This window comes from Cherax quadricarinatus, chromosome 38, assembly GCF_038502225.1.
Source record: "Cherax quadricarinatus isolate ZL_2023a chromosome 38, ASM3850222v1, whole genome shotgun sequence".
NCBI lineage: Eukaryota > Metazoa > Arthropoda > Malacostraca > Decapoda > Parastacidae > Cherax > Cherax quadricarinatus.
This window is the reverse complement of record NC_091329.1, coordinates 25,385,212-25,403,157: the sequence shown is the minus strand read 5'-3', so window position 1 is coordinate 25,403,157 and position 17,946 is coordinate 25,385,212. Positions and strand designations below refer to the sequence as shown.

The 17,946-nt window shown below is 40.7% G+C and overlaps 1 protein-coding gene across 1 annotated transcript in view; it reads right to left on the bottom strand.

Annotated features, from left to right (window-relative positions):
* Positions 1-367: 367 nt before the first annotated feature.
* LOC138853744 (uncharacterized) overlaps positions 368-17,946 on the bottom strand; it is a 44,847-nt gene continuing 27,268 nt past the window's right edge. The window contains exon 2 of the mRNA XM_070092192.1: positions 368-3,649. Coding sequence (XP_069948293.1) covers positions 370-2,280 — 1,911 coding nt within the window. The 5' untranslated portion in view covers positions 2,281-3,649 and the 3' untranslated portion in view covers positions 368-369. The remainder of the gene's footprint in view (positions 3,650-17,946) is intronic.

Genomic DNA, 17,946 nt, shown 5'->3' with positions numbered 1-17,946 from the left:
TATAAATTTATTAATTAACTGCTCAGCAATTATATCATTATATGCAGTTAACAATTCTGGTGTCTTACTCAGTTCGCGGAGCTGAGCTTTTAACTGCCCATATGCCATTCTGTAATTAGTGGGCAATTCTGGATGGTTCAGTCTCCACGGAAGTCGTACCCAGTATTGTCCAGATTCAAATTTTACATCTTTCAGGTACTGCTCCTGAGTAAAAGAATCGTCTGGACTTTCTTCATTTACATTTATTCCAATGCTGTCTAATTCCCACAATTTGTGCACTGGCTCAACACCATCCTCTATGGAAGAATTGTACTGGGGTACAACTTCATGAGTAAGACACACAGTTATGGTATTTGTAGTTTCCTCTAGTCATGAATTATTATTACGAGGAATCCTACCATACATTACATGGCCTCCAGCAGTCTTCAAAAGGGTGACACCACATTTCTTTACCATACCCTTTACAAAGGAGGCATAATAGTCACTACCTATCAAAATATTTATTGGGCCTACAGAATCATCACTTACACCAGACTGTGCTAAATTTACATTATGTGAGAGTCTTTCTGTAGCTTTACTAAGTCCTACTGTAGATATTTTCTCTGGAAGTCTATCTACAATTACTGCATTAACACATTTTTTCTCATTGCCCAACCTGACAGTTACATAAACAGTGTCATACAATTGAGCCCTTTTATCCGAGAGAAAACCAGATAATTTTAAAGTTGTGGGATCTCCCATCTGTACTTTCATACCATCAAGACATTTACGTTTAATGAAAGTACGTTGGGATCCTTGGTCTAATAATGCAGTTACATTTTTTGATTTATGCCTATCATCAATTTTTACCTGTAACACAGGTAAGGCTACTTCAGTAAAACCATCATTATTAACATCAGCAGCAATTTTTACATTAGCTATTGTTGTGTCAAGATTGTCAACATTATCATATAGACCTTTACACATGACTATATGGTGTCTTCCTTTGTGACATTGATAACAGAAGTTTAATTTGGCATAACAATCCTTTACATTGTGATTAGCCAAACACCTGATACATCTGTCAAGTTCCTCCAATCTTTCAACTTTATCATTCCATGTATTGTATGCATTGCAATTCTTAGAAACATGAGTACCCTTGCAGAAGAGACAATCTCTCCTTTCTTTGACTGGTTTCTTATTAACTGGGCTACTCTTAGGAGGGTACTTATTCTTCTTACCTTGTGGAGAATCATTATTTCTGATTCCTGCTGCTTGATATGCACCTATGCAACTCTTTTTAGGAAATGAATTTTGATTAACACAGGGATAATTTTTCCCTTTGTGAAACTTGACAGATACCTCAGAGTTATTATGTGTTGCATCTTTAAAATGAGTTAGTTGGCTGGTCTGCAAGTGCACAATTAATTCTTGTAGACCTAGTCTTATTTCCTCCAGACCAAAATAACCCTTGTGATATTTATTCGAGAGCCATTCAAGTGTTTTACAGCTTAATTTATTCTGTACCATGGCACTTAATAACCAGTCTGATTCCTTCAGATTATATTTATTACTTAAAGTTTTGAGAGTGCTCTCCAGTTTAACTCTAAACTGCTGTAAACCTTTGTAAGTGTGATCTGGAGATTTTAAATTAACAATAATATTCACTAGATCCAACCTACTTTGTTCTATATTACCATAAGTAACTTTCAATAAGTCAACTGCTTCCTTGTAAGAGTCATTTACATTGGGAAAGGCTTGTATGAGTATATGAGCATCTCCTCTTACCTGTCCTTTGAGGTAAAATAATTTAGTTACACAGGCTGTATCACTCCTATCATGCACAGCTGCTTTAAAAATTGACCAAAATTCCTCCCAATTTTTTCCAGGATTAAACACAGGCAAACACAATTCTGGGAGTTTTGGCAAAGACATATTATTTGTTGGAGCAGACTCACCAACTGCCTGGTTTACACATTTTAATTTATTCAAGGCCTGACTTTTACAAGAAAGAATCTTTTCCTCTAATTCATAATACTGATCTACTTCAGTCTTATCTACACAGTTTACTAACAAATCTCCTTCATATTTGTTGTAATATAATTTGTACGAATCATATCTATTACCTAAAGCATCTAAATACAATTTTAAATCATCAGTATTCACAGTTTCTTGATTCATTAATTCCAAGCACTTAGTATATGCCTTGGTTATATGAACTTTCCTAGCCTGTAGTGATGCTTTCTTTACTCTATATTCCATATGTTTGTCTTCTACATTAATTTCCTCATTTTCAGCCATGATGCAATGTATTAAATTCAACTTAATAACACTGATTATGTACTAAATTATGCACTTTATAAAGGTAAATAGTACAACTTACCTTTAAATAAATTCTAGCTACTTGAGCTTAGCAATTACATGTAAAAAATTGTAATATAAATTTTAAATACACATTAATAATGTTAGCTACACTTGAGCTTAGCAATTACACATGTAAGAAATTTATATATAAATTTTAAATGTACATTAATACAAACCTTTAGCCAGCCTTGGCTTATCAAAATTATTATACAAATTAATATAAATCCTTGCCAGAATTTGGCATAGCAAAATTAATATTATACACATTAATATAATTAGCAACACTTGCCTTATCAATTACACATACACTGATATAAATCTTGGCCAGAATTGTCTTACCAAATTAATATTGTAATAATTATAATCCACTACACATTAAGTAAAATTAATATTATACACATTAATATAATTAGCAACACCTGGCTTATCAATTACACATACACTGATATAAATCTTGGCCAGAATTGCATTATCAAATTAATATTATACAAATTAATATAAACTTAGCCAGACTTGACTTTTCAAAATTAATATTGTAATAATTATAATCCACTACACATTAAGTAAATTTGTGAACTTAACATCTGCCTCCTTCTGTCATTTCACATATAATTATTAAGTAATTAACCAATTAATGACTTCACTAATTACCTCCGGTTCAAGAAGGACCAACGGGCAAATTAAATGTGGAAAATTGCATTTATCTGAATGTAACTCATTATATACATAACAGAAAATGATAAAGATAATTATTATTTATCAGAGTTACATAGACAAGTAGGAATCTGGGACACCTAGGTCGCAAAAATGTCCCCCTTCGATACCTACCACTGTCATAACCACAAGTTGCTCTGGACCTATTAATTAAATGAAATATACATACACCAGGAATACTGGTAAAATATATAAATTTGTGGACTGTATATTAAAAATAATAACTGGTTATATATATACATAATTACATAAAAGAAGGAAAATACATCTTAATATCGCTCACCAATTTGACTGGATATTAAGTTGTATCATACTCAGAAAAACCTCACTAACTAAATTTATGAAAACACTGGCCAGAATTATACACAAATCTAGAGAGCTTATCTGAGGTTCCTGGAGCTGTCTTGTCCAGTCGTCTGATATCTCAAGTTATACAGGAATGCATGTCCAACAATTTCGCCTCCTATTTGAGAGGTGTCAGCCCAATTTTAACCTCTAGAGCACGAAAATTCCTTCCCATTACACTAACGTTGTATCCAATTCAAAACCAAGATGGCGAGTCTCGTCTGTGCAGACGCAGGCTTTCCGTTTTCTATGACATAAATATTATTAAATACAGTATGGCCATCTATTTACATATAAATACTGAATTTCTGGAAAATATATACAGTATTTTCCACAGATGTCAAAAATGTTAAGAGTAAATTGTACTGATAGTAAAAATGGTAATTAATTATTAATTTTAGTAAGTAATATCAATTAATAGTATTTAAAAAAATATGAGGTAGTATTATGGACAGAGAAAGTATCAATTCAGCTAATATTTAAGCAAACAATAGTAAATAAGAAAATTACATAAGGTGACTTATGCTTATTAGTAAAATCACATAATGAGGTAGTTGATTATTTAATTACTAAGAGATTGTACTACGAAATTTGAACAATAATGGAGCAAAACATACACTACACTACGTAGGCTTTTAGGTTGGACATTGTACGATTAGTATCCCTGAGAAATCGTGATAGATCATTCTCGTTCGTGATTATGTACAGTTGACCTTCATTCGTTTTCCTAACTAGAATTTTCTCATCCCGTGTGAAGCTTTGGTGTATTGTGTCATTATTCTCCCGCTTAAGTTTTCTGACTCTATACAGGACGTTCTGGCGTTTTTTGGTAAGACACTCGTTTATGTATACCTCTTTCTTTACTTTAATAGATGCAATTATTAAGTCTTTTTTCCCGTCATGTGAGTGGAATCTAAGCATAACACTTTTTCTACCATGGGATCCTAGTAACCTGGCTTCCTTTATTTCTGACTCTGGTACTATAACTTTTGTTTGGTCCTTTATGATCTGGAGAGTAATTTCTTTACTGTTCGTTTGGTTCATATCACTGGGAAAAGTGGACTGTTAACTATTACTGCGTCCGATAGTTTATCTTGTTCAGTTTTATCTTCTTGGAGAGCAAAGTAGTCATTGAACTGGTTATCTAAGTTGTTCTTCCATTCTTTTGCTGCTTCTTCAACCTTTGTATTAAAAGATATTATTTGTTCTGTATGGCTATCTATAACTGCTTGGATGGTCTTGCCATAGTTAGTCATTCCTGGTGTTGATAACTTTTGTTCAAGACTGAGGATTTTGTTCTCGAGTTGTGTCATCCTAGTGTCTTGTTTTCTTAGCGTCTCTCCAAGATTCATATTTTCAATAACTAAGGTGGAGATGCATGACTTTAGGGTATCTGGATCGTTGGTCATACCTGAGAGACTACTTGGTAGGTTGAATCCGGGGAAGAGAGGGGTGGTTGGGATGGGGGCAGCCATGTTTGTTGTTATTGTTGTGGTTTCGCCTTGAGCGGTGGTGAGAGGGGTGGTAGCTGGGCCGGCGTCCTCCTGGGTACACTTGTTGAATAGTTGATTTTTCAGTGTTTTCTTGCTGGCCTTGGTGCTGTTTCCTCTGAGATTGCACCTCATAGTACTACAGGAATTATTGTAGTTAAGAAGTTGTAGTTATACGAAGCTTAGGGTTACGTTGTTCGGCTGGCAGCGGGGTGTTGCTTTGGGTTTGAAGGCAGTCTTCCTTTGATCTCTATTATTTTCGATTTGTAGGTTTCACTGTTGGTAATCTTTGGTCATTCTGGGTGCTATGTTGGGTAGTGCAGTTTTGCTTGTAACTAGGTCATCATAGGAGCATTGGTGGCTCTGATAGTTGGAGAAAAGTACGGAGCTTGGAGGTCGCTGCTGTTGCTGAAGGAAAAATTTGCAGTTGTTAGTGGAGGCACGTGAGGCATTGAGGGCTCTGATTGGTTCTTGGCAGTGGCGGTGGCTGGAGGAGGTGGTGGTCTCTCATTGGTGGATTGCGAAGTAGGTTTAAGAATGTAGTGTTAGAGTATTCAGCAGAAGTTTATGGTTACAGGAAAGTGGGTGCAGAAGGGAAGAGTGATTGGTGGATTGATAATATAAAGAGAGCAGTAAGAGAGAAAAAGTTAGCATATGAGAGGTTTTTACAAAGTAAAAGTGATACAAGGAGGGGGGCGTATATGGAGAAAAGAAGAGAGAGGTTAAGAGAGTGGTGAAAGAATGTAAAAGGAGAACAAATGAGAGTCGGTGAGATGCTATCAACAAATTTTGTTGAGAATAAGAAAAAGTTTTGGAGTGAGATTAATAAGTTGAGAAAGCCTAAGGAATGAATGGATTTGACAGTTAAAAATAGAAGAGGAGAGTTATTAGAGAGTTGAAGGTATCGAGATAGAGGGAATATTTTGAGGAACTGTTGAATACTGATGAAGATATGGAAGCTGTGATTTCGTGTACTGGGCAGGGAGGTATAACTTGTAGGAGTGAAGAAGAGCCGGTACTGAGTGTGAGGGAGGTGCGTGAAGCAGTGGGTAGAATGAAAGGGGGTAAAGCAGCTGGGATTGATAAGATAAAGAAAGAAATGTTAAAAGCAAGTGGGGATATAGTTCTGGAGTGTTTGGTGCTTTTATTTAATAAATGCATGGAAGAAGGTAAGGTACTCAGGGATTGGCAGAGGGAATGCATAGTTCCCCTGAATAAAGGCAAAGGGGACAAAATAGAGTGCAAAAATGATAGGAGACTAAGCTTGTTCAGTATAACTGGTAAAGTGTATGACAGAGTTATTATTGAAAGAATTAAGAATAAGACAAAGAGAAGGATTGCAGATGAACAAGGAGGCTTTAGGAAGGGTAGGGGGATGTATAGACCAAGTGTTTACTGTAAAACTATAGGTGAACAGTATTTAGATAAGGGTACAGAGGTTTCAGTTGCATTTATGGATTTGGAAACGGGGTATGATAGGGTGGATAAGGAGGCAACGTGGCAGATGATAGAAATGTATGGAATAGGAAGTAGGTTACTACAGGAGTGAAGAGTTTTTACGAGGATAGTGAGGCTCATGTTAAAGTATGTAGGCAAGAGGGAGATTATTTCCCAGTAAAAGTAGGCCTTAGACAGGGAAGTGTGATGTCACCGTGGTTGTTCAATATATTTACAGATGAGGTTGTAAGAGAAGTGAATGCTCGGGTGTTGGAAAGAGGTGTGGGATTGAAAGATAAAAAATCAGACACAGAGTTGGAGTTGTCACAGATGCTTTTTTGCTGATGACACTGTGGTTTTGGGAGATTCTGAAGAGAAGTTGCAGAGGTTGGTGACCGAGTGTGGAAGGGTGTGTAAAAAAAAAGATATTAAAAGTGAACGTTGGAAAGATTTAGGTGATAAGGACAATAAAAAAAAATAGGTAATGAAGGATTGGATAACAGACTGAAGGGAGTATGGAGGAAGAAAATGTAGTCAGATATTTGGAAGTGGACTTGTCAGCAGATGGGTCTGTGAAAGATGAGGTGAATCCTAGAACTGATGAGGGTAAAAAGGTGAGTGGTGCGCTGAGGAGTCTGTGGAGGCAAAGAATGTTATCCATGGAAGCAAAGAGGGGAATGCATGGGTCAGTAGGCCTGTTGCAGTGTTCCTTCTTTCTTATGTTATGTTCTTATGCATGAGAGTATAGTTATACCAACACTGTTATATGGGTGTGAAGCGTGGGTGATGAATGTTGCAACAAAAAGCCTCGAAGCAGTGGAGATGTATTTCAGGGCAATGTGTGGTGTGAATATAATGCAGAGAATCCATAGTTTGGAAATTAGGAGGAGGTGTGGGGTTACTTAAAGTATTATCCAGAGCGCTGAGGAGGGGTTGGTGAGATAGTTCGGACATTTAAAAAGGCCAAAACAAAATAGAATGATATGGAGAGCACATAAATCTGAAGTGAAAGGAAGGCAGGGTAGGGGTCGGCCTAGGAAAGGTTGGAGGGAGGAAGTAAAGGAGGTTTTGTGTAGGCGTGCATGACCATGTTAGATAGGACTGAGTAGAGACAAATGGCTTTTGTGACTTGACGTGCTGTTGGAGAGTGAGTAGGGTAACATGAAAGGATTCAGGGAAACCGGCAGGCCGGACTTGAGTCCTGGAAGTAGGAGGTACAGTGCCTGCTCTCTGAAAGAGGGGTGTTGATGTTGCAGTTTTTTAACTGTAGCGTAGACGCGGCTCTGGCAAGATAGTGATTGAATGATGATGAAAGTGTTACTTCTTTTTCGGGTCACCCTACCTTGGTGAGAAACGGCTGATGTGTTAATAAAAATAAAAAAATCGTAATAGTTATCTGAAGCACATAAGTTACAAATATGTTATTAATGGAGACATGAATTAGGTCACAAGTGCTATGTACCGACCCCTGCAACCACATATAGGTGAGTACACACACACACACACACACACACATGACGGCATACAGGAGGGTGTATCTCGACCGCGACAGAACACAAGAAGAAAGGAAGAAACTGAGAGAGATGGTACAAAGGCGAAAGGAGGAAAGAGAGGGGATGGAGAAGACAGACAGGAGATCCCAGACCCAGGAAGAAGATCTAATACAGCCTCCCTCACAACTTTCTATAGAAGCCTCCCAACCAGGTCAACCCCAGTGCAACCAAACACTCTAAATCAAAACACCCATGCCACATCCAATGCCCCCACCCACTACATTACAAACTTCACCCCCACAGCAACAACCCATAGTTCCTTACCAGGTCTCCCACTTCCCCAACCCCAATATACTTCCCAGACCACAGTCTTAGAAAAGAAGTTGAAGGTGTGGTATACAAATGCAGATGGAATAACAAACAAGTATGAGGAGTGGCACGAAAGAATCAAAGAGACATCCCCAGACATAATAGCACTCACAGAAACAAAACTCACCAGAATAATAACAGATTCAATCTTTCCATCCGGATATCAAATCTTCAGGAAAGACAGAGGGAGGAGAGGGGGAGGAGGAGTTGCACTGCTCATTAAAAACCAGTGGGGTTTTGAGAAAATGGAAGGAATGGATGGCATGGGCGAAAGGGACTACTTAGTAGGAACATTCCAGTCTGAGGGACATAAGGTGATAATTGCAGTAATGTACAACCCACCACAGAACTGCAGGAGGCCAAGAGAAGAATACGATGAGAGCAACAGAGCAATGATCAACACACTAGCCGAGGTGGCCAGGAGAGCACACATGGGGGGAGCAAAGTTACTAGTTATGGGTGATTTCAATCACAAGGAGATTGACTGGGAAAACCTGGAGCCCCATGGGGGTCCCGAAACATGGAGAGCCAAGATGATGGATGTGGTACTGGAGAACCTCATGCATCAACATGTTAGAGACACTACCAGAGAGAGAGGAGAGGATGAACCAGCAAGGTTGGACCTTGTATTCACCATGAGTAGTTCGGACATCGAGGGTATCATGTATGAAAGGCCCCTGGGAGCTAGTGATCATGTGGTTCTGTGCTTCGACTACATAGTTGAGCTCCAAGTGGAGAGAGTAGCAGGAATAGGCTGGGAAAAACCAAACTACAAAAGGGGGAACTACTCAGGCATGAGGAACTTCCTTCAAGACATTCAGTGGGAGAGGGAACTGACAGGAAAACCAGTACAAGAAATGGACTATGTTGCAACAAAATGCAAGGAGGCAGAGGAGAGGTTTGTTCCCAAGGGAAACAGAAATAATGGGAAGAACAGAACGAGTCCTTGGTTCACCCAAAGGTGTAGGGAGGCAAAAACTAGGTGTACTAGAGAATGGAAAAGGTACAGAAGACAGAGAACTCAGGAAAATAAAGAAATCAGCCGAAGAGCCAGAAACGAATATGCACAGATAAGAAGGGAGGCTCAGAGACAATATGAAAATGACATAGCATCAAAAGTAAAGACTGACCCGAAGCTGCTGTACAGCCACATCAGGAGGAAAACAACAGTCAAGGACCAGGTAATCAGACTGAGGAAGGGTGATGGGGAATTCACAAGAAACGACCGAGAGGTATGTCAGGAGCTCAACACAAGATTTAAAGAGGTATTTACAGTGGAAACCAGTAGGACTCCAAGAAATCAGAACAGGGGGGCACACCAGCAAGTGCTGGATGAGGTACATATAACCAAGGAGGAGGTGAAGAAGCTGCTATGCGAACTTGACACCTCAAAGGCGGTGGGACCAGACAACATCTCTCCATGGGTCCTTAAAGAGGGAGCAGAGATATTGTGTGAGCCATTAACAAAGATCTTCAACACATCATTTGAAACTGGGCAACTCCCTGAGGTATGGAAAATGGCAAATGTAGTCCCAATTTTTAAAAAGGGAGACAGACATGAGGCACTAAACTACAGACCCCTATCTCTAACGTGTATAGTATGCAAGGTCATGGAGAAGATCATCAGGAGGAGAGTGGTGGGGCACCTGGAAAGAAACAAGTGTATAATTGACAACCAGCACGGTTTCAGGGAAGGAAAATCCTGTGTCACAAACCTACTAGAGTTTTATGACAAGGTGACAGAAGTAAGACAAGAGAGAGAGGGGTGGATCGACTGCGTATTTTTGGACTGCAAGAAGGCTTTCGACACAGTTCCTCACAAGAGGTTACTGCAAAAGCTAGAGGACCAGGCACACATAACAGGAAAGGCACTGCAATGGATCAGAGAATATCTGACAGGGAGGAAACAACGAGTCATGGTACGCGATGAGGTGTCAGAGTGGGCGCCTGTGACAAGCGGGGTTCCACAGGGGTCAGTCCTAGGACCTGTGCTGTTCTTGGTATACGTGAACGACATAACGGAAGGGATAGACTCAGAAGTGTCCTTGTTTGCAGACGATGTGAAGTTAATGAGAAGAATCGAATCGGACGAGGATCAGGCAGGACTACAAAGAGATCTGGACAGGCTACAAGCCTGGTCCAGCAACTGGCTCCTTGAATTTAACCCTGCCAAATGCAAAGTCATGAAGATTGGGGAAGGGCAAAGAAGACCGCAGACACAATATAGTTTAGATGGCCAAAGACTGCAAACCTCACTAAAGGAAAAAGATCTGGGGGTGAGTATAACACCGAGCATATCTCCTGAGGCGCACATCAATCAGATAACTGCTGCAACATACGGGCGCCTGGCAAACCTACGGATAGCATTCCGATACCTCAGTAAGGATTCGTTTAAGACTCTGTACACCATCTACGTCAGGCCCATACTGGAGTATGCAGCACCAGTTTGGAATCCACACCTAGTCAAGCACGTCAAGAAATTAGAGAAAGTGCAAAGGTTTGCAACAAGACTAGTCCCAGAGCTACGGGGATTGTCCTATGAAGAAAGGTTGAGGGAAATCGGCCTGACGACACTGGAGGCCAGGAGGGTCAGGGGAGACATGATAACGACATATAAAATACTGCGCGGAATAGACGAGGTGGACAAAGACGGGATGTTCCAGAGATGGGACACAGACACAAGAGGTCACAATTGGAAGTTGAAGACTCAGATGAATCAAAGGGATGTTAGGAAGTATTTCTTCAGTCATAGAGTAGTCAGGCCATGGAATAGCCTAGAAAGTGATGTGGTGGAGGCAGGAACCATACATAGTTTTAAGGCGAGGTATGATAGAGCTCATGGGGCAGGGAGAGAGAGGACCTAGTAGCAATCAGCGAAGAGGCGGGGCCAGGAGCTGTGACTCGACCCCTGCAACCACAAATAGGTGAGCAAATAGGTGAGTACACACACACACACACACACACACACACACACACACACACACACACACACACACACACACACACACACATATTTAAGAAAGGAAACAGAAACGAGGCACTAAACTACAGACCTGTGTCTCTGACATGTATTGTGTGCAAAGCCATGGAGAAGATTATCAGGAGAGTGGTCGAACACCTGGAAAGGAACAAGATTATAAATGAAAACCAGCATGGGTTCATGGAAGGCAAATCTTGTATCACAAACCTCCTGAAGTTTTATGACAAGGTAACAGAAGTAAGACACGAGAGAGAGGGGTGGGTAGATTGCGTTTTCCTAGACTGCAGGAAGGCTTTTGACACAGTTCCCCACAAGAGATTAGTGCAGAAGCTGGAGGATCAGGCGCACGTAAAAGGGAGGGCACTGCAATGGATAAGAGAATACCTGACAGGGAGGCAGCAACGAGTCATGGTACGTGAAGAGGTATCACAGTGGGCGCCTGTTACGAGCGGGGTCCCACAGGGGTCAGTTCTAGGACCAGTGCTATTTTTGATATATGTGAACGACATGATGGAAGGAATAGACTCTGAAGTGTCCCTGTTCGCAGATGACGTGAAGTTGATGAGAAGAATTAAATCGGACGAGGATGAGGCAGGACTGCAAAGAGACCTGGACAGGCTGGACATGTGGTCCAGCAACTGGCTTCTCGAATTCAATCCAGCCAAATGCAAAGTCATGACCACAGACAGAGTATAGGCTAGGTGGACAAAGATTACAGACCTCACTCAGGGAGAAAGACCTTGGGATGACCATAACACCGAGCACATCACCGGAGGCACACATCAACCAAATAACCGCTGCAGCATACGGGCGCCTGGCAAACCTGAGAATAGCGTTCCGATACCTTAATAAGGAATCGTTCAAGACACTGTACACTGTGTATGTTAGGCCCATACTGGAGTATGCAGCACCAGTCTGGAACCCACACCTGGTCAAGCACGTCAAGAAGTTAGAGAAAGTACAAAGGTTTGCAACAAGAGCTCAAGGGAATGTCGTACGAGGAAAAGTTAAGGGAAATCGGACTGACGACACTGGAGGACAGAAGGGTCAGGGGAGACATGATAACGACATACAAGATACTGCGGGGAATAGACAAGGTGGACAGGGATAGGATGTTCCAGAGAGGGGACACAGGGACAAGGGGTCACAACTGGAAGCTGAAGACTCAGACGAGTCACAGGGACGTTAGGAAGTATTTCTTCAGTCATAGAGTTGTCAGCAAGTGGAATAGCCTAGCAAGTGAAGTAGTGGAGGCAGGAACCATACATAGTTTTAAGAAGAGGTATGACAAAGCTCAGGAAGCAGAGAGAGAGAGGATCCAGTAGCGATCAGTGAAGAGGCGGGGCCAGGAGCTGAGTCTCGACCCCTGCAACCACAATTAGGTGAGTACAATTAGGTGAGTACACACACATACACAAAAGTGGTCTTGCCAATACGTTTAGTCGCTCTTGTGGATCACAGAGGTCAACAAACTCGGCAGTTTTATCTCAGTGGTGAGAGACGACAACCGCGCCCAAGATAGTTTCCAGCTATATATTATTGTGAATGATAAAATTAATGAATTTCGAGACAACTCGCTCAGAAATGTTCAAGATATGTCAAAGTATTGTATCCACAGTGATATATTACAAACCATTCTGGAAAAATACCCTGACTTTGCTCACTGTAAATAAACCACTGATCTTTTGACTACCGCCCACAGGATGGGTATGGGGTGCATAAAGATATTAAACTAAAGTGTGTGTGTGTGTGTGTGTGTGTGTGTGTGTGTGTGTGTGTGTGTGTGTGTGTGTGTGTGTGTGTGTGTGTGTGTGTGTGTGTGTGTGTGTGTGTGTGTGTGTGTGTGTGTGTGTGTGTGTGTGGTGTGTGACTCAACAATCAATATTTGCACCAATAACTCATTACAGTTGTGACCGGGTGTGGAAGTTCAATTTGTTCATGATTGTAGCCAAAGTATAAACGTAAGTAACCATTCTACAGAATTCATTACCTTTGTAACTTGTGAGCTCATTACCTTTGTACCTAGTTCAGCTATCAAAACTTTGGGGGCCCAGTCCCTGGACCCATTACGTACCTCTGTAATCTGTAAATACCTTTGTAACTTGTCATGATTGTGACCAGACTTACCTGGAGTTCATTACCTTTGTAAATTGTGAGTTCATTACCTTTGTAAATTGTGAGTTCATTACCTTTGTAAATTGTGAGTTCATTACCTCTGTAACTTGCTCAGCTATCAAAACTTTGGAGTCCAGTCCCTGGACCAATTATGTACCTCTGTAATCTTTTGACTACCGCCCACAGAATGGGTATGGGGTGCATAATAAACATATTAAACTAACTAACTGCTGCCAGACGTGAACCAGACATGAGACGTTTTCGACTACAATGAAATAACTGACCTCCATATCAACTGCACCAGTGTTCAACGGGAAGACAACATGGCAGAAAACCTGATCGACTAAACTCCAAGGAAATGACAGATCTGTAGGACTTTTTTCCTCAGTGCCAAACGAGGGAAAGATTTGAGCATTTTAAACATGGCTGGCCGGCATCCAAACAGCATCTACTGCCAGACGCACAACTAGCAAAGTGAAATTCTCATCTTTACTGACGTTCATCTGTTGACAGTAGCATCATATCTGTACCACCATCATATCACCTGTACCAGTGCTAACGAGAGGGAAACACAGGAGACATCGTCAAATCAACAGAACAAAACTCCAAGGTTACAGGACGGTTATCCCTCAGTGCAGATTAGATTTTAGATCCCTCAGTGCAGTCGTGGGAAAGAAGTGAATAGTTAAACAGTCAAGGTTAATATTTTAGTAGCTGACCTATATTCAGCTGACCAGTGTACAGTGAGAGAATTATAGCAGAAAACGCCAAATATATCTATAATCTCAAGGAAAGCCAGGTTGTAGGTGGCGTTTACTTCCCTCAGTGTTTTAAAAATGGCTGAGTCAGCAGACCAGGTCAGGAGACAACAACACGGCATAACCCCCGATAAATGGAATTGAGGGGGATTTGGAAGGATAAAACCATTGATTAAACCTTTCTGGTCTACCAGAATGGAAAGGAGTTAGAAGTTAATTGGTGAAGTCAGACTGTAAAGTGAGGTGGGAAGGGTAGTGTGTAATAAGGGGTTAACTGTAAGGGGTGTGTGAAGTTAAGGGAAAAGTGAGAAGTGAAGAGGGTTTTGAAGAAGAAAATTTACTAGTAATTCAGTGGTGATTGCTAAAACAGATACTAAGTGTACTAGGGACTGGAAAAGAGAAATAAATATTATTGTATATGAGTAAAAGAGCGAAGAGTGAAAATGGCAGGCATTAGGGGGTACAGAATGCCATGATTATATTTATCTTTCTTCTTCAATTCCATGAAGAAAGAAATCAGTCATGGGGGCTGGAAAAGGTGAATGGAGTAACAGCGCCCTGGACAGTAAAAGCCCAACAGTTGCCATCCTACAAGAAAAGTAAATGTCACTATCGCCGCAAGGTATGGCAACACCACATACCCAAACAAAAACAGTGGCACACAGCTCTTATTTTAGCGCTCTTAAGTGGTGATATCCAAATAAATCCAGGACCTCAAACTATTGTGCAGAGGCAAAACAGACAGATAAATGACGGTGATAACGACGGTATAGTAGCTAGGAATGATAACCTTAACTCCATATGTAATGCATACATAGGTCAATGTGAGACAATACAGCCATTATTATCTCAAACACTACCAAACAGGTGCATACACTGTACTAAAGTGCGCATGAAAAACAAAATGCACCTTATGTAAAATGTGTAAGGGGTGGGTGCATGATGGATGTATGTACAATTATAGCAACGGTGCCAGAATTCATTTTGTGTATAACAAATGCACTTTGGCACAGTTACCCTTTAGCAATGATGACATTGATTTAACTAATTTTAATACAAATGACCCATTGCCATATAATGATGATTATAACTGTTTTATGAAAACAGGCCTTCACTTTATTCATGTCAACACAAGATCACTTCTTCCTAAATTGGCAGAGATTAGGATTAAGATAAGATAAGATTTCGTTCGGATTTTTAACCCCGGAGGGTTAGCCACCCAGGATAACCCAAGAAAGTCAGTGCGTCATCGAGGACTGTCTAACTTATTTCCATTGGGGTCCTTACTCTTGTCCCCCAGGATGCGACCCACACCAGTCGACTAATACCCAGGTACCTATTTGCTGCTAGGTGAACAGGACAACAGGTGTAAGGAAACGTGTCGAAATGTTTCCACCCGCCGGGAATCGAACCCGGGCCCTCCGTGTGTGAAGCGGGAGCTTTAGCCACCAGGCCACCGGGTCTAATTCTAGCTAACAAAATTAGGGCGGCAGTTATAACCATCTCTGAATCCTGGTTGGATGATACGGTGACTGACGACGAGGTCAAAATAGAAGGTTACAATATAAAACGCTTAGATAGGAACAGAAAGGGTGGTGGAGTATGTGCCTACATTAGAAATGACTTAGCTTACAACCCAAGACCTGATTTAAATAACAATAAACTGGAGATTCTATGGTTAGAAGTGCTGCTTCCCAAGACCAAACCCATCTTAGTAGGAACTAGTTACCGCCTTCCTACCCAGGACCAGTTCTTAGAAGACTTTTCCAGAGTATTGTCCGGACTTGAAAACAATTGCGAGACAATAATACTGGGCGACTTCAATATCTGTTTTCAGCAGCAAAATAACGGGCTATGCAAAAGGTATAAGCAAATTCTAGGTTTAAATAGTTACACTCAACTAATTAATACACCAACCCGGATCACACAGTTCTCAGGCACCCTAATTGACCACATACTTTTGTAACCGCGCTGAGAACATTAGTCAGTCAGGCGTCATTACCACAGGTCTTAGTGATCATTTCATCATTTACTGCACAAGGAAAATCACTAGGGATAGGATAGGCCTACACAGGACAATAAAAATGAGGTCAACTAGAAACTACAGTAAAGAAACACTGATAAATAGGCTACACAATTGTGCCTGGACAGAGATAACAAGTTGCACGGACGTAAACGATGCCTGGGAAAAATTCAAAACAATGTTTACTACCATCCTTGATAATACTGCACCAGTTAAAGAGGTTAGGATTAAACGAAGAACTGAACCCTGGATGACTACTGAGATATTAGATAATATGAAATTCAGAGACCAGCTGCTAAAAAGATTTAAAGCAAACAGACAGGATATTGCAGCACTAAATGAATTCCAAAGGGTGAGGAACAGAGTACAGAGACTTATAAAAGGAGCAAAGGCAAAGCACTATTGCTCAAAAATTGAAGAGTATAAGCATAACCCCAGAAAGCTCTGGCAACAACTAAAACAGTTGGGGTATAGCCATAAGCCAGTAAATAGGTCTAACATAGTACTCACTATCGATAATGAGGTATGCCACGAAACATCTAAGGTGGCAAATTGCTTTAATTCCTACTACACATCTGTTGCATCAACGCTAGTAAGTAAACTACCAGCTGCATCAAATACCTATAACACAGACTCTGATAAGTTTCAAACATACTATACCAATAAAGGGGTAACCCCAAACAGTTGTCAACTAGTAAGTGTATCTCATGACTTTATTCAAAAAGAACTAAGCAGGTTAAACCCAATTAAGAGCACAGGCCCTGATAACATCCCGTCTAAGTTCCTAAAAGATGGTGCTTCTGAACTGTCAATCCCTATTGCTCACATAATAAATCTATAAATCACCACTAATACCGTACCAGAGGGGTTCAATGAGGCCAGAGTTACTCCTATCTTCAAGAAAAATAGTAGGTCTGATGTCAGCAACTATAGGCCTGTTAGTATACTCAGTATAATATCTAAAATTCTAGAGAGGGCTATCCATAGCTATCAATCGGGCTTTAGAAGATCCTACTCAACCGACACCTCCCTAATTAATCTGATGGATTACCTGAGAACTGAAATGTCAAAGGGGAACCTCATAGGTATGGTAACCTTAGACCTGCAAGAGGCCTTCGATACTGTCAACCACAATATATTATGTAAAAAACTTCAAGCTATCGGTATAGGTTTTTAGACTGGTTTAAGTCCTACCTTAGCAACAGGAGGCAAATAGTCAAAATCAACAAAACGAAATCAGAACCCCTGCCGATAACATGTGGAGTTCCCCAAGGTAGTATTCTGGGTCCCTTATTATTCTTATGTTATGTCAATGACATGCCTATCAGTGTCAAGTGCAAACTCCTACTGTATGCAGATGACAGTGCCCTGTTAGTGTCAGATAAAGATCCACAAGATATAGCTAATGTTTTAACACTGGAACTGGAGTCCTGCAGCAAATGGTTACTAGACAAACTATCATTACACCTCAGGAAAACTGAAGCCATTCTCTTTGGCACGAAACATAAACTGAGAAGGGTAAATAATTTTAATGTTCAGTGTAATGGGGAGCCCATCACTTTGGTTTCTTCAGTAAAATATCTGGGAATCCCCTTTGACCCATGCATGTCAGGAGAATTGATAGGGAACAGTGTAGTAAAGAAAGCGAATGCCAGACTGAAGTTCCTGTATAGACAAGCACAGTGTCTACCTACTGAGGCTCGCAGGACCCTATGTCTAGCCCTTATACAATGCCATATGGATTACGCTTGCTCTTCTTGGTACTCTGCCTTGACGAAAAAACTGAAAGATAGACTGCAAATCACCCAGAACAAAATCGTAAGATTCATCCTGGGGCTGGGACCAAGAGAACATGTAGGCCATGATGAATTACAGCAGT